General features: G+C 42.2%; 1 protein-coding gene across 51 annotated transcripts in view; it reads right to left on the reverse strand.

Annotated features, from left to right (window-relative positions):
* ANK3 (ankyrin 3) overlaps positions 1-24,629 on the reverse strand; it is a 777,589-nt gene that overhangs the window by 152,485 nt on the left and 600,475 nt on the right. For all 51 annotated transcript variants that reach the window (NM_001445066.1, NM_001445067.1, NM_001445068.1 and 48 more), the window contains 7 exon segments: positions 3,821-4,018; positions 11,101-11,199; positions 11,487-11,585; positions 13,644-13,841; positions 17,473-17,571; positions 19,954-20,052; positions 23,172-23,270. In NM_001445066.1, coding sequence (NP_001431995.1) covers positions 3,821-4,018; positions 11,101-11,199; positions 11,487-11,585; positions 13,644-13,841; positions 17,473-17,571; positions 19,954-20,052; positions 23,172-23,270 — 891 coding nt within the window.

The raw sequence follows: 24,629 nt of genomic DNA on the forward strand, positions 1-24,629 counted from the left end.
GAGAGAATACCACCAACACAGAAGAATAACACTTTGGTTTCACATTCTATTAGCTGTGTAAAGAATATAGCTGCTTGTAGTCTGTAAACTTCATGTGGGAAAGCAGGAATGAAAGGGCAAAATTAAATCAAATCAAACACTAGCACTTCAGCAGTAACTTGGGTTCATGGTCTCTTTTTCTTAAAAATCTGGGAACTGCTGGGGAATAGTAAGCAAAGAAACAAGTGAAAACAATCAAGCGTTGAGTTCAATAGAACTTTTCACAAAAGCTCAATTTTTCTTTTAGTATTTATTTATTTATTTTTGTCTTTTTGCCTTTTCTAGGGCTGTTCCCGCAGCATATGGAGGTTCCCAGGCTAGCGGTCTAATTGGAGCTATAGCCGCCAGCCTACACCATAGCCACAGCAATGCCAGATCTGAGCCGCGTCTGCGACCTAAACCACAGCTCATGGCAACGCTGGATCCTTAACCCACTGAGCAAGGCCAGGGATCAAACTCAAAACCTCATGGTTCCTAGTCGGATTTGTTAACCACTGCACCACGACGGGAACTCCTAGTATTTATTTTTTAGTAAGGAAGTCAAGTCTACTGTGAAATGGAGTGATAGGATGGGTAGAGAGAAGGGAGAGGAGGCCCAGTAACTGACATATATATATTTTTTTTATGGTCACGCCTGTGGCATGTGGAAGTTCCTGGGCCAGGGATTGAACCTGAGCCACAGCAGTGACCTGAGCCATGGCAGTGACAATGCCAGATCCCTAATCCACTGAACCACCAGGGAACTCCCAGTAACTGATGTTTAAAACTCTGACAGAAAAATGGTCAGATTTCCTCATTGAACAATAAAGTTCTGCTGATTCTCTATTTTCACATTGGGGCTTATTTAATACTTTTTACAGAAAATGATTGCCAAGAAAGGAAGCAAAGACTTACAAGTGTGTTTATATTAAACCATTTCTAGGTATTGCAAAGTTCTTGAAAGTTCCTTAAGCACAGTGTGCTACAGTGAAACCAGCTGATCTGCTTTTGACAATGTTCTTGGCAGTATTTCTGCTTATATAGAGTTTATTCAGAAGATGGCTGGACATTTCCAGGTTTCCTTGGTTTATGATGTCTTCTGGTGCTCAGAATTCCCCTCACTCATGTCCAGTCTACCAAAGTCAATACTGATAAATTCTCTCTAAAGTTTTCTTAGAAAGCCTAAGGATTTTTTAAAAATGATTTTAAGATGTATTCAGGGCTGGATATATATTGCAACCAGTTGACTGCAGGAATTTAAAAGAAATAAAACATCAGTTACACTGTACGCTGGTATTGAATCTATTGAAAATGTTCACCTGTTAACGTAACTGTTCTAGTCTATACTGTCTCTTGAAGACTTAATGAGATATAACATTCTGAACTCCTAAGAAAATATATACTAATGGATGCCAGAATTTGCTTCAATTTGAGAAGGCCAGGTCCTCTATCTCATTAAGATAGGTTGAATTTTGCAGCAAACTATTATAAGGCTGGTTTATATATTAGCATATGAGTGAGCCTTAGAAATACAACTCAAACAAATCCTGATTATAATGACTATGTGAAATTGCTTCGTGATTCCCGTTAATGCTGAGACATACAACCCAAAAGGAAGGTTTAAAAAGAAAGATATGAAAGGAGTTCCCTGGTTAAGGATAGGGCATTGATGCTGGGGCTGGGATTTGATCCCTGGCCCCGGGAACTTCATGTGCCATGGGCACGGCCAAAAAAGAGAAAGATGGGGGAAAAGCAAATCAGTACACCAGAAAAAAAATGAAAACTATATTTGCTCTGAAATGATCACAAAGGATTTTCAAGATACTAAAAGAGAAAAAAGGTTTCCCTGTTTTCTTTTGTCTTTTTTAGGGCCGCACATGTAGCATATGGAGGTCCCCAGGCTAGGGGTCTAATCAGAGCTGTAGCCGCCAGCCTTCAACACAGCCACAGCAATGCCAGGTCTGAGCAGCATCTGTGACCTACACCACAGCTCATGCAACACTGGATGCTTAACCCACTGAGCAAAGCCAGGAATCCAACCTGCAACCTCATGGTTCCTAGTCAGATTTGTTTCAGCTGCGCCGCAATGGGAACTCCCCAGATTTCCCTGTTTTCTAACATACGTCCTTTGGTTTATAGAATGTGTTAAATTACCACCTTGGGAATTCACATTCGTGCAGTTAGCCTTTTTCCCAAGGTATGCAAAGTCCAAAATTAAGACAACTGTTCTTTTTCTATTTAGAAGAAGGTGCTGAATGTTACTTCATCTTCATGATTTTCGGGAAGTAAATATTGTTGTCTTTCTTTATTAGAGGACAGAACTGAGGTTTAGACAGGTCATGTGACTTGTCCAACCAAGTTACATGTCAAGCAGTAGGACTCAGGTTTAGGGTTAAGACCCGGGAGATTCAAAGCTTCTGTGATTACCAAAAATAGGCCACATCCATTAAGATATTTAAACGACTTATTATGTGTTGCCATCAAACTATTACCATCTTGAAACTCTCCTCTGACATCTGAGCTATGACTGAGAAATGCCACAACTGTGCCATCACCAGTCCACAGAGGAGAAGCTAAATGTCAGCAGTTTGGATTATTAGGAATTGGGGGGCATTCTTGCAGGCTTCTGTTTTATCTGAATTTTAGGAACATCTGTCTGGCATTTTGGGTAGATCTCAGACTCATGCATTAACAAGTAGGTCAGCAAACCCAAATTCTCTGACATACACAGCAAGAGGCAGTGACCTCATTAACATGCCTCTGGTTAATTATGGGCGGGACTTCTACTCAGCTTCACCCGGCTTTTCACTAATGATGGGGGTGTCAAATGTGAGGGCAGGGGAGTTTGAAGACTTTTGGGAACAGAGACTTGAAAATTCCTTGGAACTGCCAATTTACATACAAAGACGAGCCTCTCAATCTATTGAATAAAACAGCTACTCTAAATTTCTGTTATGAAAATGAACTCTTGGAAGGCAGACCTGTTTCCAATTTCTCTTTGCAACTTAGGACTTAAAACCAGGACAGGCAGAGTAGGTATCCCTAAATGTTTCTGGCAAAAATCAACGTACAACTTATTTGCTACATTCTAGTGAGGTGACAATGTTGTGTTTTGATTCAATATTATAGCAAAACTTTAGGTTGTTAGAAATTTTTTTGTGGGAGTTCCCTGGTGGCCTACCAGTTAAGGATCCACCATTGTCACTGCTGTGGTGCAGGTTTGATCCCTGGTGCAGGAACTTCTACGTGCCTCAGGTGCAGGAGGAAAAAAAATTTTGCAGACCTCATTTTTACAGCTAGATGTTACTCAACTGTATGCCTTTTTAATTATTGACTTACCGTTCTCTTACTGTTTAAAATGAGTTTTTTCAAGTTTTCCCCATGATAAATAACATGTTGGTGAACATCTTCATATAATATTACACTTTACACATTCTACTTGATCTGACTTTTTCATGACTTCTTAGTGACCTTTCTGAAGGTGAGGCTTTGTTGTAGTATATGCTTTTTATTTTTATTTATTTACTTTTTCCTTTTTAGGGCCACGCTGCAGCATATGAAGTTCCTAGTGCTAGGGTTTAAATCAGAGTTGTAGCTGCCAGCCTACACCACAGCCACAGCCATGCCAGATCTGAGCAGCATCTGTGACCTATGCCCAAGCTTGCAGCAGCTCCGGATCCTGAACCCACTGAGCGAGGCCAGGGATGGACCCTCGTCCTCATGGATACTAGTTGGGTTCTTAACCTGCTGAGCCACAACAGGAACTCCCTGTATGCTTTTTAGAGAGACATAAAAAGGTTACCTTATTGCTCAAGTTCACATTAGCGTTTCTGCTGAGGAGCAGCGACACCATGTCCACGTGTCCCTCCTGAGCTGCGAGATGGACAGAAGCAATTCCTTGCCGGGTAACTGCATTTGCATCAGCACCATATTCCAGCAGAGTGGTCGCTATGTCCATCTGGTTCTTTTTGGCAGCGATGTGCAGTGGGGTATAGCCATTCTGTCAACACAAATCACTTGGTCACACGCTCAGGAACAAGATAAAAATGTGTGCAGCCCATTTTAAAAGAGTAGGCTTCCCTTTCTACTGATTTTCTTTGATGATTTAAAAAAATCGTGATCAACTCATAAGCAAACACTGATAAACCAAGAAGTGCTATCACTCTAGGACCCTCATGTCTTCCCAGTGCCTAAATAGGGAGACAAGCTGAATTCTGTCTATAGACTATAGACAGTTTAGCACAAGAGAGTCAAAGTGCCACTGGTTTTACAAAAGGAAGCTAGCGCTCCCTTTCACAGGTAGTTATGTTAGTAGGTGCTCAATAATTACTTGCCTTTATTCATTTATTTGGCTGTGCCCCTGGCATGTGGAATTTCCTGGGCTAGGGACTGAACCCGTGCCACAGCAGTGACCACACTGGATCCTTAACCTGCTGAACCACCAGAGAACTCCTACTTGCCTTATTTAAATCAGGAATGAGAAGAAATCCAACTGGGAAACAAACAAATGGGACCACTGTGGCAAGATCGGAGCCAGTATTTTCCCTTCAAAGTCATTTTACTACTTTTTTTTTTTTCTTTTTTGCTTTTTAGGACCTCACCCATGGCATATTCAGGTTCCCAGGCTAGGGGTCGAATCGGAGCTAAAGCTGCCAGCCTACGCCACAGCCACAGCAACATGGGATCCAAGTCCCATCTGTGACCTACATCACAGCTCACAGCAACACCATATCCCCAACCCACTGAGCGAGGCCAGGGATTGAACCCGCATCCTCATGGATACTAGTCATGTTCATTACTGCTGTGCTACAATGGGAACTCACCCTTCAAAATCTTTTTAATGACCTACTGCTTACAAGTCAAAAATCTTAATTTTCATGGTAGTCAAGGTCCTGTAATCTACTTCCATTTGCCCCTCTGACTGCCTCTTTTATAAAACTCTAGTTTCCATGTCATGCTTCCATTGGACTGGTCTCCCAAACACACACAAGCTCGTGTGTCTATCTTGCCTTACTCTACAAGGAACTCTTTTCCCCAACCTGCCCTTGGGGCCAGCATCTTTCAATGGAACATTCAGCTCAGGGACACCTCATCGAGTGTTTCACCTTCCTTCTCCCTCCTATACCTGCCCCCAACTAGACTGACTCTCATCAAAGTCCTGGAGATATTTAGTGGCACACTTCTTCATGTATCTGTCCATTCCTACCAAATAAAAATCTATGGAGGGCAAGTGCCATATTCATCTTCATAGCTCTACTACCTGGCAATGACTGGCAAATCCCTGCATTTGAGTCAAGCTTACTCGAACTGTCAGAACATCTCAGGACCCTTCTCTTGGTCGACTCCTAATGCTCAGAGGTGGAGGGAACCAAAATTCCTTGGACGAATTGTTAATGTGCTCCCTCAGGAGCCCTCAGAGTCCTCTGTCCAAAGAAAGAAAGGTTCCCTTGCCTTAGGGAACCCTGTACCTGGCTCACAGTCCTTTAAAAGAAATCTGAAGTTACATTTTGACCTGGCCATGAATCTGATGGCATAAAATATGCCAATGAAAAATCAGAATGATTCTTTTGGTAGGATTTTGAGACATAAAATAGACTTTATAAAACACAAATAGGATTTATATCAGGGAATATGATCCAAATCTAGACAACAGGTTAGTCACTGTCTTTCCAAGCCCTGTGGCTAGGTCAGAAACAACACAGAGGGCACCAGGGCTGCTGCTGGACCACCAGTTGGCCAGCCTCCTGTAAGGAACCCTCATATTTCTGTCACTGCTATGCTCTCGTGTGACAACATTTCTTACTTGCCAAACATTCTCTTTCTAATTGATTGTGGAAGATTCAGGCTGTTGGTTATCAGTCGATGAATGTGGAAGTGCCACTTCTAGACTCTTCTGAAACCAGCCTCTGACACATGGGATGGACCTGGGTAGCAGATTTTATACCCCTATTTTTAGTTGTGACCTATTACCATCTGGAAGCCCCAGCTGACCTGGGAAGCATTTGGCCCTCTGCTCAGACACACCCTGAAGAGAGGGCCTTCCGCGCCAAACGCAGGGCTTTGGATGGAGCCCAACTCTACGGTGAGTGACGGGAGGGGGTGAGCTGTTTCACCACCATCCCCACCCGAGAATAAAAGGGAAAAGTCACAAAGCAGTGCTAAAATAGGAAGCCTGTGATATCCTAACACCAGCTAATTAGAGTGGTAAAGGCAAGACAGAGTTCAGCTTCTTACGATACATCATAGCTCTTTTTGTTATTGCTACCGGCCTAAGCTTCAAGCCACCCACTTCTCAGCCTCTGAAGGCAAGTCAACAGCTTCTGTGACATGATCCTCTCCTTGATTACTTTTAACCCCCCCCCAAAACATAGGTTCTTAAAAAACAGAGAAGCTTTAGCACCTCTGAAATGTGTGCGCATTCCAGACGAGTTACCCGTCATTACTAAAGGATTTATCCTGAGCTCCTTACTTGAGTTACAAAGGAAAGTGTAAAGCAAAGGAAAAACAATTCCGGGTATGATTTTAGAATGGAAAGTCAATCTCAGAAAGATTTAGGAAATATTTCAAGTAATACACAAATGGTTTGAGACCTATCACAAGCTTTCCTAAATTTCCTAAATTCTTTCTCATTTCTAGAAAGTTAAAGGATTCTTACTTGCCTTAGAAAGGAGACAGATACATTTATCAGAAGGGAAATAAAATAGTCAGTAATTCAATTGGAGAGTAACAATAATTTTTCCTCTTGATGTAAAGGACGAAGTGCATGCTATGTGTTCTTTTGCACTTCAAGATAAAAACAAGAGCAAATGTAATTTTAAATTATCAAAAGTTACATATTTACACCAAAACTTTACTTATTTTTATTTTTTAAATGTAATTGGAGTATAGTTGACTTACAACGCTGTGTTGGTTTCAGGTGTACAGCAAAGTGAAGCAGTTATACAGTTACGCATGTACACATATCCATTCCCTTTTGGATTCTTTTCCCATATAGGTCATTACACAGTATTAAGTAGACTTCCCTGTGCTATATAGCAGGTCCTTGTTACTTACCTATTTTGTATATAGTAGTGTATATATGTTAATCCCAACCTAATTTATCCTTCCCCCCAACATTTGCCCTTTGCTCCCCATAAGTTTGGTTTTGAAAGCTTTGAGTCTGTTTCTGTTTTGTGAATAAGTTCTTTTGCATCATTTTAAAAATTAGATTCCACCTATTAGTGATCTCAAATGATTTTTTACACGACACTTTACATTGTTCCCAAGAACTTTCACAATTGCTACCAATCCGTATCAGTAGCTATATTGCATATTTTATGAAAAAGAAATCTGACAAATAATAAGTTAAGGCTCACTATACTTTCCACAATCTGTGCCTAAATTATGCCTGAACTCAAGCCAATTCTCTTTTTGGTATAGTCTCCTGCCTCAGGAAATAGATCTGGCTTCTGTTTTACAGAAGACCATCTAGTCTTTCAGCACCCTCCCCCCGCCCCATTACTTAATGTCACATTACGTTTCTAGGATATGTATGAGTAAGAACCTATGTCAGCAGTTCTGCAATAGGGAGGAAAGGCCAAGAAGACATCATCACATACTCTAAGAACCAAGGATGTGAAGGAGGAGTGTTAACACTGAGGTCATTGCTGTCATAGCAACATGCATGATTAGCTCTACTGAGGTTTTTATGCCTCCTTGCTCACCACTGCCAGAATTCAGACACCCTGTAGCCTCCCTTGAGTAAAGAAGGCTCTTCACCTATACTGTATCCATTCGCCCTCCTTCCTTAATAAAAAGCACCTTTGGCATTGTTCCCATCTGAAAACTACATTTCCCAGCTTCCCTTCCAGAAAGAAGTGGCCAGTGAGGTGTAAGGAGAAATGGTTGGGTGGAGCTTCTGGAAATGCCCTATTGTCTGACTTTTTTTTATTGTCTACTGCTTGAAAAGCGGACCTGGCAGCCTGAGCTACATCATCTGGAGCAAAGACCAAAAATCAACTGACCAATCAATCACAGGGACCTTTCATCAGCACTCTGGAAACACTGAACTAGCATCGACAATTGCCTCCCTCCAGGCTGCTTATGACACGAGAAAATGAGAAGCTCATCAGTTTAAACCGCTGTAGCTAGGTCTTTTTTCCTAGCAGATGAACCAAACTCTGAGAGAACTGGCTTTGCTCAGGATAAAAGTACAGAGAAAGCTCCTGGTCAGGATCACTGACTCAGAAAGTGGGCAGTTGGACCTGTGGCAGAGGTGGCATTACAGAGGCTCCTAAGGCGGCAATTGTGCAATGGGAATGAGACTGAATGTCCTATTAGAAAAGCCTGGGTTCAATCAACTGTAAAAGATATGCCTCAGGCTGAAAGGCTGTTAGAAGGAATTAATTAAACAACCTCTTTTCAACTCTTTGTCAAAGACCTTTTGCAGATAGGGAACCAGAAAGTCTCATTTGACAAATACAAAGCGGGAAATCTACAAATCTCTCAATTGTTGACCCGCTTAAGAGTTATTTATGGGAGGAAAGGTGCTTTACTCTCGGTGCTTCACATATTATTTATAACTTCCGTCAATTCTAAACTGCTTAGCACTAGTCGTGACAAAATTATTGCTCTCATGTGAGGAATGAATCGTTTACTTATCAATTATTTACCGGTTGTCTACTAGGAAACTGAAGTTATTTATAATAGAAGAAAAGTGACCCTGGCTTAAAAAGATATGAAAATAAATAAAATGGACAACCGCTAAATTTCACTGAAAATTTTCGTTATTTAAAAAATGATGTAATGTATACATAAAATATCCCATTGTCACCATTTTTATCTAGTCAGTGGCGTTAGGTACATTCACAGTGTTCTCCCCTTATTACCACCAGCCTTCCCTAAACTGAAACTCTACCCATTAAACACTAACCCCCATTCCTTTCTCCCCTCAGCCCTGGCAACCAGCATCCTTTCTTTTTTTCTTTTCTTTTCTTTTTTTTTTTTTTTTTGGCTTTTTAGGGCTGTACCAATAGCGTAAGGAAGTTCCTAGGCTAGGGGTCAAATCAGAGCTGCAGCTGCCACAGCCACAGCAACAAGGGATCTAAGCCACATCTGTGACCTACACCACAGCTCACAGCAATGCTGGACCCTTAACCCACTGAGCAAGGCCAGGGATCTAACCCAAGTCCTCGTGGATACTGGTCAGATTCCTTTCTGCTGTGCCACAATGTGAAATCCCCAGCATGCTACTTCCTGTCTTTACATATTTGAAATCTTACAGTATTTGTCCTTTTGTATGCCTGGCTTATTTCACTTGGCATAGTTTCTTTGAGGTTCATCTATATTGTAGCATGTTTCAGAAAGCCTTTCCTTCTTATGAGTGAACAATACTCCCCTGCATGTATAAACCCAACTTTGTTTATCCCTTCATCCTTCCATGAACACTTGAGTTGCTTCTATCTTTTGGCTACTGTGAATAAGGCTGCTTTTTTTTTTAAGAAAAAGTTTTTTCAGAAATCAAAGGATGGCTTTATGATAGAAAGAACATCAGGGTTAGAAATTATAGGAAAAAGCCACTCTTAGATGAAAAGCAAGTTTGGGGGCTTGATTTTGAATTGTAGATCTCACTGGGTACAAATCTGAAACAGATAGGGCAGGAAATAATTGAGAAATACAGAAAAAGAGGTTCTGAAGACAAATACCAATCAAAGATTACTTGCTCTTTAAATGGAGAAAGTACCTAAAAATTTTATCTTTGAAAGTATCCAAAGTCATCTAGAATAGCCCAGGTTCTTTGATTTATGCATATAACAGATTCAATTTAAATACAAAGTTGAAAGGAGAACATTCTAGCTGCCCACAAATGGAAGGGTGAAACAAATATAAAAAGCCAGAGGTAGGTCAACTATACTCCAATAAAATTTATTAAAAAAAAAAAAAAGCCAGAGGGATACTAAAAGTTCCTTTACCCAACAGTATTTAGGAAAAGAATTGCACAGCATTTAAAACTGTGGTCCAGTGTTCTCTGATCACAGCCACCTGCTCAACAACAGTGAGCTTCTTAAACCGATAGTACTGTATTAACTTCTCTTCGAATAAACTCTTGGTGTCTTCTCAAATCAGAACACCAGAGTCATAAGAAAGCCATTCACTCTAAGCATCTCTTTTTTCAGAAATCTGTGTGTTGTCTACTGGTTAAAAACAACCTAATCATAAGAAGAAAGATTCTCCTATTGTATAGCACAGGAAACTATATTCAATATCCTGTGATAAACTATAAAGGAAAAGAATATGAAGAAGAATATATGGAGTTCCTGTCGTGGCGCAGTGGAAACGAATCCGACTAGGAACCATGAGGTTGTGAGTTCGATCCCTGGCCTTGCTCAGTGGGTTAAGGATCTGGTGTTGCCGTGAGCCGTGGTGTAGGTCTAGGTCGCAGATGAGGCTCAGATCTGGTGTTGCTCTGGCTGAGGTGTAGGCTGGCAGCTACAGCTCCAATTAGATCGCTAGTCTGGGAACCTCCATATGCCACTGGTGCGGCCCTAAAAAGACAAAAAAAAAAAAAAAAAGAATGTATATGTATAACTTGAGTCACTGTGCTATACAGCAGAAATTAACATAACATTATAAGCCAACTATGGTTCAATAAAATAAAATTTAAAAAATAGAATAAGGATTCTACTTAGCAATAATAATAACACAGAAGCAAACCCTCTTAGCTTATTCTATTAAACACACATAAACCACTTGAAGGCAACATCTTACAGCTAGGAAAATGTAATACATACTTTTACAACTTTGACAAGGGAGAGCTTTCTGACTCTCTCAGGCTGTGCTTATGTTTTTAACCTGGCTAAAGAGTATTTTTACTTTTTCTGCCCCCTGGATTTTCCTCAGGCTACAGGATGTCCTGGATTTTCAGGGATTATCAATGGACAAGAAAGTATTTACTGAGCATCTACCACAGGAGTTGACTAAGGAGCTTCTATTTTCATGATTTTTCAGTGGTGTCTAAACCAGGAGGATGCTACAGATGAATACACATATGGAGACTGATGGATGCTGCCCATCAGTATTCTCTTGCTGTTGAGTTACAGGTACCTTTGCAGCAGCATGGGGCGAGGCTCCTTGGTCCAGAAGCAGAAGGGCCACTTTCTGATTATCGTAATGTGCAGCTACATGCAGTGGAGTTAGCCCGCTCTGAAAACACGTGCAGAAACAACAACCAGTGTCAAAGTAGTCAAACCAGTGTCATAGGCCTAGATTAAGGAGATGGGATTAGAGCGGCTACAACATCGAGTGTCATGTACATTCTAGTTTCCACAATACTTGAACCCCAGCTTTCACCTCCTATTTCCGAAAGTGATCTTCATCCTATGAGATTTAAATATGGCTTAGTTATCATTTAAGTGACTGATGGCGTATACTAGCAAGTGCTTTTTGTTATCACACAAGTGGCCTGGGACATGTTGGCCAAGACCTCGTACCTTCCCAGCAGCATCTGGAGATGCACTTTTCTGCAGCAGGAGATTGGCAACTTCGAGCTTTCCATATTTTGCTGCCACATGAAGGGGAGTAAATCCTTTCTGGAAAAAAAAAAAAAAAGAAACATAAGAATAATGAATAACAGAAATGACACAAAGGCACCACTTTTCTGAATCTGATGAATTATTCTAATGGTGAAGAGCAATTAGCCTATATTTAAGGACCATGGTTGGTAGATAAGAGTTGAAGAGTCCCCTTGTCAACAATAACGAGCAGGATAGTTAATCGTTTTCTCTCTGTTGACTGAGCCACAAGAAGACACTAGTCCTGGGACTAACAAAGCATCTGAAAAGGATGAAGTTGGAAAGCTGTATCTGGGGCTTATTCTAGGGCCATTTTAGGATTTTGTGTTATGGGAAGAATAGGTTATACAGGGTCCCAGGCCCCATTTGGATTTGGAGGGCTTGGAAAATTCCAGGGAATGTCTAGACTGCCCATAATCTCACATCACCAGACTGGAGCCTTTCTCTTCCCCTTCCTCTATTTCCACATGTATACACAGGGCTGTGAGTCTATGCTGGTCCTTAGGGCGAGAAGTCAGAGATTTTCACCCATTAGCCAGCATGGGTGAACGTAACAATAACTCATGGTTCAATCTTGCTAATTCAATCATGGCAGAATTGAATCCTGAGAGTTGGGTAGCTGTACTTCCTTGCTTCTGGCTCCCACTAGGATCTGGGTTTTGACAGTCAGTCAACATGCACTGATAGGGCAGGCCCCAAGAATGACTAAGGACTGGTGGGTCATCAACATATTTGACCTCATAAGCCTAGAGCCAGCCAGAGCCAATGGGCAGCTGGCATGGTGGAGGGGCTGGGGCACCCCAAACCCTATCACCCACTGCTCCATTTTGATGTGAAATGACATCTAGGAACTTGCATCTCAACTCTCCTGAAGAGTCTAAGGAAGCACAGGGAGCAAATTTTGAGGTGGTCATCATTTATTGTGATAGTTTTCCAAGTATTTGTAATGACCATAGTTATCGTTTGCATGGATTACACATTAATGCTTCTTCTCTGCATCCAGAGAGTATCACACCGATTTCTAGTTCTCTAAGACATGCCATGGGCCAATTCATCTTGCTATCATACTTGCTAAGTTTACTTAATAGCAAAGAAAAATGAACTCTAAATTTTTTTTTTTTTTTTTTGGCCTTTTGTCTTTTTAGGGCTGCATGCAGGGCATATGGAGGTTCCCAGGCTAGGGGTTGAATCAGAGCTATAGCTGCCAGCCTTTTCCACAGCAATGCAGGATCTGAGCCTCATCTTCGACCTATATCACAGCTCACAGCAATGCTGGATCCTTAACCCACTGAGCGAGGCCAGGGATGGAACCTGCCACTTCATGGTTACTAGTCGACTCATATTTGCTGCACTACAACAGGAACTCATAAAGTGAGCTGTTTTTTCTTAATGGCTGCACTTGTGGCCTGTGGCATATGGAAGTTCCTGGGCCAGGGATTGAATCCAGACTGCAGCTGCAACATACATGGCACCTGTGGTGGGCCGGGAATCGAACCTGCATCTCTGCAGCGACCTGAACTGCTGCAGTTGGATTCTCAACCCACTGTGCCATGGCGGGAACTCCTAGCTCTAAATTTTGCATTCTGCACTTAAAAAGCAACTGTGTGGTGGGTTATTAATTGAAGTCCTCAGAGTTGAGATTTAAAAAAATCCAGAAATCAGAAAATACAAGAACAACAACAAAACAGCAACAACAATGAACCAAGGAAAAGAAAAATCCACTTCCTGATGTAAAAGCATTACAACAGCATTAACCAACTGGACGTTGATAATATGGTATGTATACTTGGCCTTAGCAAGAGAAAGCTGTGGCTATGCTTTTAAACCTATCAAATCTATCAAATAACTTGCAAAAAAATATCTGACTCCAGATATCAACAAGGTTTCATTAGAAGATAATGTCCTGAGACAAGGAAGACATATAACCCACCAAATGACCTTGCCCCACCCTAGGGACTTGTTGACCATGTTAATCCTGGGATCCAAGGAGAGATGCAGTTGTACAGCTTTTGTACCTTTTCCCCTGAAGGAAACTGCAAAGAGGACAGAGCAGGATTCTTGGACTGGCTTTCATACCTTTGTTGTGATAGATAGAGATGCGCCATGATCCAAGAGGAATGCGGCTACATCTTCGTGCCCTTCTCGGGCTGAAAGGTGGAGTGGAGTGTACCCCGAAGTCGTGGCTGCATTTGGAGACGCTCCTTGCTGCAACAGCTGTTGTACTATGTCCGCTTTCCCCAACCGAGCAGAGATGTGGAGTGGGGTTTGGTCATCCTAAAGGGTCAGGTAGAAAGAATGCAAGGCTGATGAGCTCAGAAAACAATGTTGTCCTTACGAAAAATTCAGGCAACTTAGCTGCTTGGCGTCACAGGCTACATTGAACTTTGATTCAATATGTAAAAGAACCTGGCATAGGCACACCATGGTATATGGAATGGATGGCCAATGTGGACCTGCTGTATAGCCCAGGGAACTCTCCCTAGTATTCTGTGATAAACTACATAGGAAAAGAACTGGAAAAAGAATGGATGTATGTATAGGTATAACTGAATCCTTTGTTGTACAGCAGAAATTATCATAGTATTTTAAATCAACTATACTTCAATAACATTATAAAAAGAGAGGGGGAAACAAAAAGAACCTCATTGGGGTTCCCTGGTGGCCTAGTGGTTAGGATTCCTGCATCATCACTTCTGTGGCTTAGGGTGGTGGCATAGATTTGATCCCTGCCCTGGGAACTTCTACATGGCCAAAGATAGATAGATAGATAGATAAATTTAACAAGAACTTCATTAATTTTTTTCTTTAAGTTTCAGAAAGGTGGGGACGGTGAATTTAAGCACTTTAAATACCCTATGAAATAACCTATTAGCATGAGGATTGTGAATGGCAGTTCTGTCTGTAAATTATCCCCACTACCATCTGCTATGCTTTAATCAACTTTTTAACCTCTTAATGACTCCTTTTTGGGGGAGATAAGGGATTGGATCCTGATAAAATACCTGGGAGGAAGGGATATGTTAGCTCTATCAGTTCTCATGTACTCATGTGGGATGAATTATTTTACTGGTGCTGCCTTCCCACAGTTAAAAGCAGGGGCAGGGGCAGAAGAGGGTGGCTGTAGAAGAGTCTCAGCTAAGAGGGCTGACTGGGGCTGATAGCCAGCCCTCCCCCTGCTTGCTGAGCTATCATCCTGGCATGGGCTGCATCCACCTAGAGTGGAGGGCCCCTTATTACTGCTCGCACAAAGACGCAAGGTGTCATTAAGTCCCGCACTCTTAAGGCCTTATCCCCATGATGGAGGGACAGCTTTTCTTCATTTGCCCAAAGTTGCCCTCTGGAGAGAAACCCTCTACTGGAATGTGAAAAAGTTGAGAAAAATACTTTAAATAGGGCAAGTTGAGAGAGGAGGCTGGAGCCCAGGCCACTGCTTTGGAAAGGTGAGGAGGATGAGGGTCAAGGTCAAAGCCCGGGGGTCTAAGTAACTAGTAGGAAGTGTGAGAAGTTAGGGGAGGTGCCACAAGGCAAAGGAATATGAAAATAGAAAGAGATGGTTGCCACAGAATAATCTCCTACAACTCAACTATTGCCAATACCACTGTTAAACACTAACCCAGTGGGTACACGCCCCAGGTGCTGTTCTAGGTGCTCCACCCACATTAATTCCTTAATCATCGCAACCATCTTATCAATGACAGCTGTCATTCTCAATTCCTATATGAGGAAGCTAAAAAAGGAAATGCAGCAGAGATGTTAATTAACTTGCCCAAAGTTATACAGTCAGAAAGGTGTGGACAAAGATTCAAACCCAGGCAGTCCGCTGTGGAAGATGGGCTAACAATGGTAGAGACTGTCTCGTTAATGACAAAATTATAAAGCCTATGGTCAATTTCAGCTCATGGGCAAAACTGTTTCCTAGAGGCAATGCTTCATATGTAACTAACCACACTCATATAAATGTGAGGTTTCTCGTCATGGGAGAGTATAGCCTCTCTTAACTGTTTAGTGGATTAACCCACATCCTTTAGATCAGGGATCAGAATAGTAAAATCCAGGGAAGCAAAAATCCAGCTGCTACATGGTTTTATTCTTTTTTTCTTTCTTTTTTTTTTTTTTTTTTTTTTTTGTCTTTTTGCCTTTTCTAGGGCCTCTCCCATGGCACATGGAAGTTCCTAAGCTAGGGGTCTAATTGGAGCCGTAGCCACCAGCCTACGCCAGGGCCACAGCAATGTGGGATCTGAGCTGCGTCTGCGACCTACACCACAGCTCATGGCAATGCCAGATCCTTAACCCACTGAGCAAGGCAAGGGATCAATCTAACCTGCAACCTCACGGTTCCTAGTCAGATTCGTTAACCACTGAGCCACAACGGGAACTCCAGCTGCTACATGCTTTTATAAAGTTTTATTGGAACACAGTCATGTCCATTTGCTGATGTATTAAATGATGTACTGTCTGTCACTGTTTTCAGTCTATAATGACAAAGATGAGCAGCTGTGACAGGGACTGTGCATCTTGAGAAGTCTGAAATACTTAGATCAGGCCCCCTACAGATAAGGGACCTTTGTTTGCAGGCCCTCTGTAAAATCTACCAACTGGCCACCACAAACATTGGACAGCCAAGGTTTATGATCTGTGCCTAGAAGGTCACCATCTTTATACCCACCTGCAGATTTTATGCTTACGAAGATCTAGATGTGTCTGTTTCCACATTACTATGTTCATACTAGTTACTTTACTGGTTTGTACTATATTTACACTAATTAATTATACAATTACATAATACATTAACAGGTAAAATATGAGTATGAAAGGCTTTATTTTTCCCTAAGAAGACCAAGTTAAAAGCCTTGGAGAGACTAGATAGAAGTTGATAAAAACCAATTATGGTCAAATTAGAAATGGGTAGGAGAGGTGAATACATTGAGGGGGGGATTATAAAAGCCTAGAAATCTTCTGTACTCAAAGTGCTTCACAAATGCCTCTATTTTATCTCCTTTTAGCTCTAAACTGGAAACTGCAGAGTGTGTAAATAAATGGCAAATAAATGTACATTTCTATATTGAAGGGCTAACATTAACTGGTGGAGGTACTTACATATCTATTCATGATTCCTGACCTAAACTGCCACCTTGACAACAAGACCAACTACTTGTCAAGAGAGTGACAGATGAGCAAGTTTCTTCTGGAGGGTAAACACCAGGCAGAGAATGTCGTATTCATACTCAGCCCTGACGTTCTTCTATATTCCATGTTCTGTGAACACCTCTGACCAAGTCTCGGGGTTTATGGTTTCGCAGCTTATGGGGAAAAGTTAAAACTTCTTTTTTTTCTTTTCTTTTTCTGTTTTTTTTTGGGGGGGGGTTTATTTTTTGGCCACACCCAAAGCATGGGGAAGTTCCCGGACCAGGGGTCAAACCTGCACCATAGCAGTGATCTGAGCCACTCAAGTGACAATGCCAGATTCTTGACCCACTGCACCACCAGAGGACTCCCCTTTTTCCTCCTGGGGCTGTGACAGCTGACATCTAAGTCAACCAAAAGAACTCAATTATGCTTCCAAATTGTGCTTGTTCTGGAAGCTTTGTGATGAGCCCTCTCCACAGAGTGCAGACAACTTTGGGCCAAGTCTAGGTTGGGTTCCTCAGCTGTTAGGGGCCAGCAGTGTGCCAAGTACACAAAGTTCTCTCTGGCACAAAGTTCTCGTTCCACTAAACTGTGTTGAGGAATTGAGCAGACACATGCGCAAGGAGTGGAGGTTTTCAGAGTTACTTGGGTGGAGATTTTTGTCACTGGTTGGGGTTCATTGCTTTAAAGACTCTCCCTGGGAGAGAACATGCCTAGGGTTAAAGGTTTTATGAACATCATTTCCTCTCTTGGAAACGCTTTCACGCATGGCACATACCTTAGCTTTAGCTTCCACCTGAGCTCCGTCTTGCACCAGATACCGCACGACTTCGGCTTGGCCGGACCGAGCCGCCATGTGCAGCGCTGTCTCTCCTCTCTGGGGAACAGGAGCCAGAGTAAGTTAATGGCAGCTCTGAAGAAGAGTGGTATATATGTATATATACATGTTTTGGCCATGCCACAGCATGTATAAGTTCCTGGGCCAGGGATCAACCTCAGCCACAGCTATAACCAGAACCAAAGCAGTGACAACATAGAGTCCTTAGCCCTCTGAGCCACCAGGGAACTCTGAAGCATGGCATGTTTTATTTGTCTGAAGTTTATGATGTAGGGAGTTCCCACTCTCACTGGGTTAAGGAGCCTATGATGTCTCCATTAGAATGTGGGTTCAATCCCTGGCCTAGCTCAGTGGGTTAAGGATCTGGCATTGCCACAAAGCATGGTGTAGGTCACAGATGCAGCTCAGATCCCAGTGTTGCTGTGGCTGTGGTGTAGATCAGCAGCTGCAGCTCTGTTTCGACCCCTAGCCTGGGAATTTCCATATGCCGCAGGTGTAGCCATAAAAAGGAAAAAAAAGTTTATGATGTAGGATTTTTTTAAAAAAATAAAAAGTAGTCCCAAGCACCTCCTTATTGAAAATTGGAAAGATAGCACGTGAAATACACATGCATTTCCCAGGAACCTGGTCCACGACAGAAAACTTCAGCATAAGCCCAGGGAACCTGGTTAATCAGCTACAATGTGGCCTCATTGGGGGTTGAAAGGCAAAAGCTGCTGGGCCAAAGCAGGAAAGCAGATGAGTGAAGAGGGCAGGTGGGGAGGCCTTGTGGAAAGAAGCCAGCCCCTGTCCTGCCCAAGGAGGCTCGGCCCCCTGGCATGGGCAGGTTGCGGTAGGAACTCTGTGGGGTGCCAGCCATATCCTGCCACACCTTCCAACTTCGAAATAGCAGCAGTCTAGATATCTATCTGTGTACACTTCTTGAATGTTGGTCAAAAAAAAAAAAAAAATCAGAATTGAAAACCAAACAAAACCAAAAATGCTATGCGGGCAATACAAACACACCCAAGGACCAGATTCAGCTTGCCTGCCTTTGGTTTGCTTTATCCTTGGTTTATTCCCTGCTTTATCTCATCAGGTCATCATCCTGGCCTTGGGACATTACCCCAATGGTGATTTTCTCTGCCAGTGGTTTCCCTACCGCCACACCTGCCCCTTTTCACCAAATAGACTTTAATTCAGATTATTTCTTCAGTTATTTAATAATAATAATAAAAACAAAAGCAACATAGAAAACCCGGATAGAACGAAATGTACAAAAGTAATAAAAATCAAATATATTTTCTAGATACTCATGTTGCAACAGAACAAAAGGTGGGGGAAAAATGTAATTGTAATGTATACATGTAAGGATAACCTGACCCCCTTGCTGTACAGTGGGAAAATTAAAAAAAAAAAAAATATATATATATATATATATATATTTTCTTGCAAAAGGGAAATCCACCTTTAAATTCCTTTTATAAATTTTACTTTGCTTTATAGGACATCCACCTCTGTGGAAGGATATGCAGAGACACATTTTGCAGGAAACATGCTGCTGTATTTACTGGAAAGGCATTGAGGAGGTAAGCAATCCTGTTACCTAGTGTTCTCTTTGCAAATGAAAACATTCTCCCCCTGGCATGAGTACCAGGAAAGTTTGCATTCAGCTGAGGGCTGGTCTGTTTCTGTCTTATGGGTGTGCTGATTCTAGCTGCTAGAAGACATAGAGCCTTTCTGGGTGGCCCCCCTAAGGGTAAGGGTGCAGGACCTTATAGCTTGCCTTTTCTGTGCAGAACATTGCTCATTTTATTTCACCTCTTTGGTGCTCATGAGTTGACTAGTGTTGTCACACTTGGGGTCTGGGTACGAATATTACGATGATAAACTTAAAATCCTGAAAATAATGTCAAATGCCACATACAGATCTAGGGTGATAAATTATTCCTCTGACATTTAGTATGAAGTGAATCTTACAGTTCTGCAGAACAATGCTTAGTGTGGGAACTTAACAATATCATCCAATGATGAATTGAGTCATAGGTTTGCTATAACACCATCCAATACATTAAATTAGGATAAATTACTTGGAAGTTACTTGCAATCACAATAACGATAGTTTTGGAACCACCTTCTCAACATGCAACATTTCTTAATGCTTCTATTGAAAAAAAAAATTCTCTCCCTCCACAAAGCTTTACTTTTTAAAAGCGTAATATTCACTAGTAATATGCACAGTCCTTAAGTCTTAGCAGTTTGTGACCAGCTAGCGATTGAATGGATCTTGCCTTTGAATTAAAGGAAACCACAGATATTTTCAAATTCTGTCCTTAAATGGTGACTAATGTATTTACAACAAAAAATAAGTAGATTGAGAGCAATCTTCGCCTGTTTCTTAAATGCACACAACTGGACGTACTTTGTTAAAAGGGTACTTACCACGTTAGTGGTGTTTGGTGAGGCTCCATGATGCATCAGTTGTGACACAATATTTACATGTCCCATGAAGGCAGCAACATGGATTGGAGTAAGGCCCGACTGGGGGAAAAGAGGGAAGTGTCAGTTTGTTGACCAATCATAAAAAAGGTTTGTCTGCCTGCCATCTACCCATCTATCCATCCATCCATCCATCCATGTTAAGATGACCAGTTTACCAATCAGATCAGAAAACATCAAGACATCACCCCTCCATCATGGATTCTATAAGGTATCAATAATCATCATTTCCCTAAAGCAAGTTCTGTGATTATGAAAGGCCTATGTCATAACCATTAAAGAAGAAAGGCTTACTTCAATTACTTTATTTTTCTTTTCTCTTCCCTTCTCTTTTGTCTTTTTAGGGCTGCACCCATGGCATTTGGAGGTTCCCAGCCTAGGGGTTGAATTGGAGCTGCAGCTGCCAGCCTATGCCACAGCCACAGCAATGCCAGAGCCACGTCTGTGACCTACACCATGGTTCATGGCAATGCTGAATCCTTAACCCACTAAGTGAGGCCAGGGATCAAACCTGAGCCCTCATGGATATTAGTCTGGTTCATTACTGCTGAGCCACAATGGGGCCTTCTATTTTACACATTTAATATAGCTCTATAAAAACAATTTAGAGAGAAACAACTTGAAGGTTTTTTCCCTTTGCTACTAAGTCTTCCTTATCCCTACAATTGTGTGTGGGTGTGTGTATTTGTGTGTGCATTGTGCACATATGTATGGAGGGGGGACATGTGTGTGATTACATACACAAGAGTAAAAGGTCACCTTTATTTCAGACCCTATTCTGGCCTTTAATAAGGACTCCCATGCACTCAGAATAACTGATTATACTACACATGAAAGAGCAGGGCAGGAACACAAAGCCATCCCTCTAATAAATGAGCACATCAGCATTAATGGTCCCAATCATGTAAATTTTTAACTTGATGAGGATTATAGATTATGATAATTAAGGCAACTTGAACAGTGGTCACTAGACTAGACCCTAATTTTTATGTGTACTTCAAAAGCTTACACACTGCCCCCTCAAACACTGGTGCTTCGTATATAAAATGATTCCATTTTAAAAAGTGAATTCCACCTATACCCTGAACACCATAATTTGGGGGAAAAAAAATTAATAGGGCTAGAAAAAGCTAAGAGCAAAGGAGATAACTAATTCCGACAACAATTTTAGTATGTTGAAAAATTTGTGAAAAGAATTTAAATACAATGAAAGTGAGACAGATCTGGTTGCCCAGATTTCAACTGGTGGGAACTGTGGGAAATAGGGAAAAGAACTGTGTTCTAATTTGATGCCTTTTCCCATCAGCAGGGGGCGTGGGCGGGACGTGGTCTGCACCGCCTTTCCAAGCTCTCAGGGAGCACAGAGCTGGCAGTGGAACCTTCTTGTCACAGGAGGCATCTCTGCACCTGTATTGAGACACCACTCAGAAATCTCCTTTTATTTCAGAGCCCATTCTGGTCTTTAAAAAAGGGTTGCTGTGCATGAAGAATAAATTTATTATTTTACATTGAGAATAACTGGGTGGGAGTTCCCATTGTGGTACAGCAGAAATGAATCTGACTAGGAACCATGAGATTGTGGGTTTGACCTCTGGCCTCGCTCAGTGGATTAAGGTTCTGGCATTGCCATGAGCTGTGGTATAGGTTGCAGACACGGCTTGGCTCCTGCACTGCTGTGTGCTGTTGTGTAGGCTGGCAGGTCTGGCTCCAATTGTACCCCTAGCCTGGGAACCTCCATATGCTGTGGATAGGGCCCTAAAAAGCAAAAAAAAAAAAAAAAAAAACCAAAAAAAACCCCCCAAAAAAACAAAAAAAAAACCACCACCACCACCACCACCAACAAAAAACCAGAAAAGGAATAACTGGGTGCCTACTATGAAGCCAGAAGACTCCTAAAAGAGGGAATCAGTATTAGTAATTCCATCATTTAGTATTTCAATGTTATAAGTGTTAGAAGTCACAGCAAATATTTCATTTTCAGGTAAGAAATTGAGGCAAAGCAATCAACAAAGATTAGACTAGAGCTTAGTGTTTATATTTGCTTTAAATCCTATAGTCTTTATGGATACAGTCAACAAATCTTTACTGAATGATCTGTTGTGGGATCTACTGGGTTGTGGGTATATTAAGACCAATAAGACCTGGGCCTGCCTTGATAGAGCCTGTGATTTCTTCTGGGAGAGCAGGGGGAACGGCTGGGTCACAAGCAATCTGGCTGGACAGGAGCTTAAGGGAAATATGCACAGAATGAGGTGATGGTTCCTCAGAGAAGCTCCTGAACCAGGACAAGGGTTAGGGAGAATTCCTGGAGAAGGTGGCCCCAGATGTGGTCCCAAAAGTCATGCAGAACCAGGCCGGAAAGGTGGTGTAACACATGGAGGGTGCAGAGACATGGAGTGACCAAAAAGGGAGTCCAGTCTGGGGAAGTGCCAATGATTAGAGTCCATTGGGACCAGGGTGTTTGGGGGTAGGTGGGGGAGGGGTGAGTGTGGAGGGTGAAGGCCAGGCTCGGTTTGCTGTGGTACCAGCTCAGCCCTGATCCCGGTGGATCACTTTGCTGAGTTCCCTGTCAGTGTGCACAAAAGAAACCCACAGCTAGTCCTTTACTAACCTGGGCAACCCCGTGTTGCCTTAATTCTGGGCTTTTCCCCAGCGCAGTCCCCGCTTCACAAACACACGGAGGTTATGTTATGTAGAGTTTCTTAACTGGCATGTGTGACCTTCTGAGGCAGTTGTGGGAGGCTGGGCTGCACACCATAAAATGGTCAGTAGCGTCTCTGGCTTCCATCCACTAGATGCCAGTAGCACCATCCAGTTGTGCAACTAGAATATTTTCAGACATGGCCAAATGCCACTCCCAAATACAGCATTACAGGATTTGAGAAGCACTGCATTACAGGATTTCATAAAAATTATGCTTTTTCTCACATAAACTATCCACTGATCATGGCATACAGGTCTAGGTTATACTTCTAGTCACAAGATGTGTTTGTACTCTCTCGCCCCGACTTATCTGCCCTCCTTAGGACGGATGGCCCCTTAGGCAAAGGGTTCAGAAAGTAGTCTGACAACCACAGACAGCAAAACTAGTTTGTCAGTTTGTGGCTGGTGAGGCTGTCTTCCCAGCACATGGGGAACCTCAGAAACCCTCCACTTCTCACCTCGGTTACGGCTTGGATGGATGCACCGTGTTTCAGTAGGAGTTCCATGACTTTAATTCGGTTTTTCTTGCAGGCGATATGAAGAGGGGTAAAGCCATTCTGCAAGAGAAAAAAGATATGCGGGTTCCATTACATTCCACCGAGATCCTCTTCCACTGGACACGGTAAAATCGATTTGCTAAAGTAAGGTTCGGCCAAGAACTGGAAATGAGCAGAAACGACGAGGATTTAAACCAAATGTTGATTCTTGTTTGGAAGCAGAGATGGCCTACCTGCTCCCAGGAACCCAAGGTGCCCTGCTAATCACAAACAGGAGGCAAACGTTGGTGACAATCTCCTGGTAGCTAAAGCAAAAGGCCGTGCATTTTCTTAGACTATTTTATTCTGGAATTCACTCTGAAATAATTGGTCCTTCCTCTAGTTCCTTTCAAACACAGACTAAAAACAGCTGGGCCAAACTTTTGCTCTCACCGCCAAAACTTCACCAATGCCTATTCTGACTTCTCTGCTGCATTTTAGGACAACTATTCAATCAGAGCTTAAATACTGTGATTTCTTCCAAGTGTTACGATTAACTTCTTAAGATGGACACTTAAGGAGTTCCCATTGTGGTGCAGTGGAAACAAATCTATTATCCATGAGAATGTGGGTTCGATCCCTGGCCTCTTTCCTCTATCCTCTTTTGGGTTGGGGATCTCGCTTTGCTGTGGCCGTGGTGTTGGCTGCAGCTGCAGCTCCAATTCGACCCCTAGCCTGGGAACTTTCATGTGCCGATAGTGTGGCCCTAAAAAGAAAGAAGAGAAAAAAAAGATTGACAGTTAAGATTTTTTCTAGGCGTTCCCATCGTGGCTCAGTGGAAATGAATCTGACTAGCATCCATGAGGATGCAGGTTTGATCCCTGGCCCTGTTCAGTGGGTTAAGGATCCAGCATTGCCATGAGCTGTGGTGTAGGTCACAGACATGGCTCGGATCTCACGTTGCTGTGACTGTGGTGTAGGCCAGCAGCTACAGCTCTGATTCAGTCCTTAGCCTGGGAAGCTCCATATGCCATAGGTACAACCCTAAAAAGAAAAAAAAAGAAAAAAAAAAAGATTTTTTTTTTCTAAGTGTGAAGTAGTTGCTTATGTCAAGGAAACAGAAAGTTAAATAACTCAACACTATTTGGATTATTGGGTTGAATATTTCACCCAATAAAAGAATTTGCTTTTAAACAAATTATCTACCAAATTGGATTGCCTGCTAACTGAGACCATGGAGCCTATTTGAGTTGCCACGGACAACTATAGAACAACAGGGTCCACTATGAAAGCTTAGGTCAAAGTTACTGCAGGTTCTTCTGTGGCTGTTTTAAGACCATTTGCCAGGCCATAGTCCATTCCAGATGACCAGCTACATACAACCTCCATGACCTCCTAAGGTTGTGAAATCTTCAGAGTCAGCGGGAAATGAAGTTGACA

Source organism: Sus scrofa, chromosome 14 (assembly GCF_054392235.1).
Source record: "Sus scrofa isolate SSC_HxYL_T2T_F1_AM1 chromosome 14, Sscrofa_HxYL_maternal_Yorkshire_Landrace_v2.0, whole genome shotgun sequence".
In the NCBI taxonomy this organism is placed as follows: Eukaryota; Metazoa; Chordata; class Mammalia; order Artiodactyla; family Suidae; genus Sus; species Sus scrofa.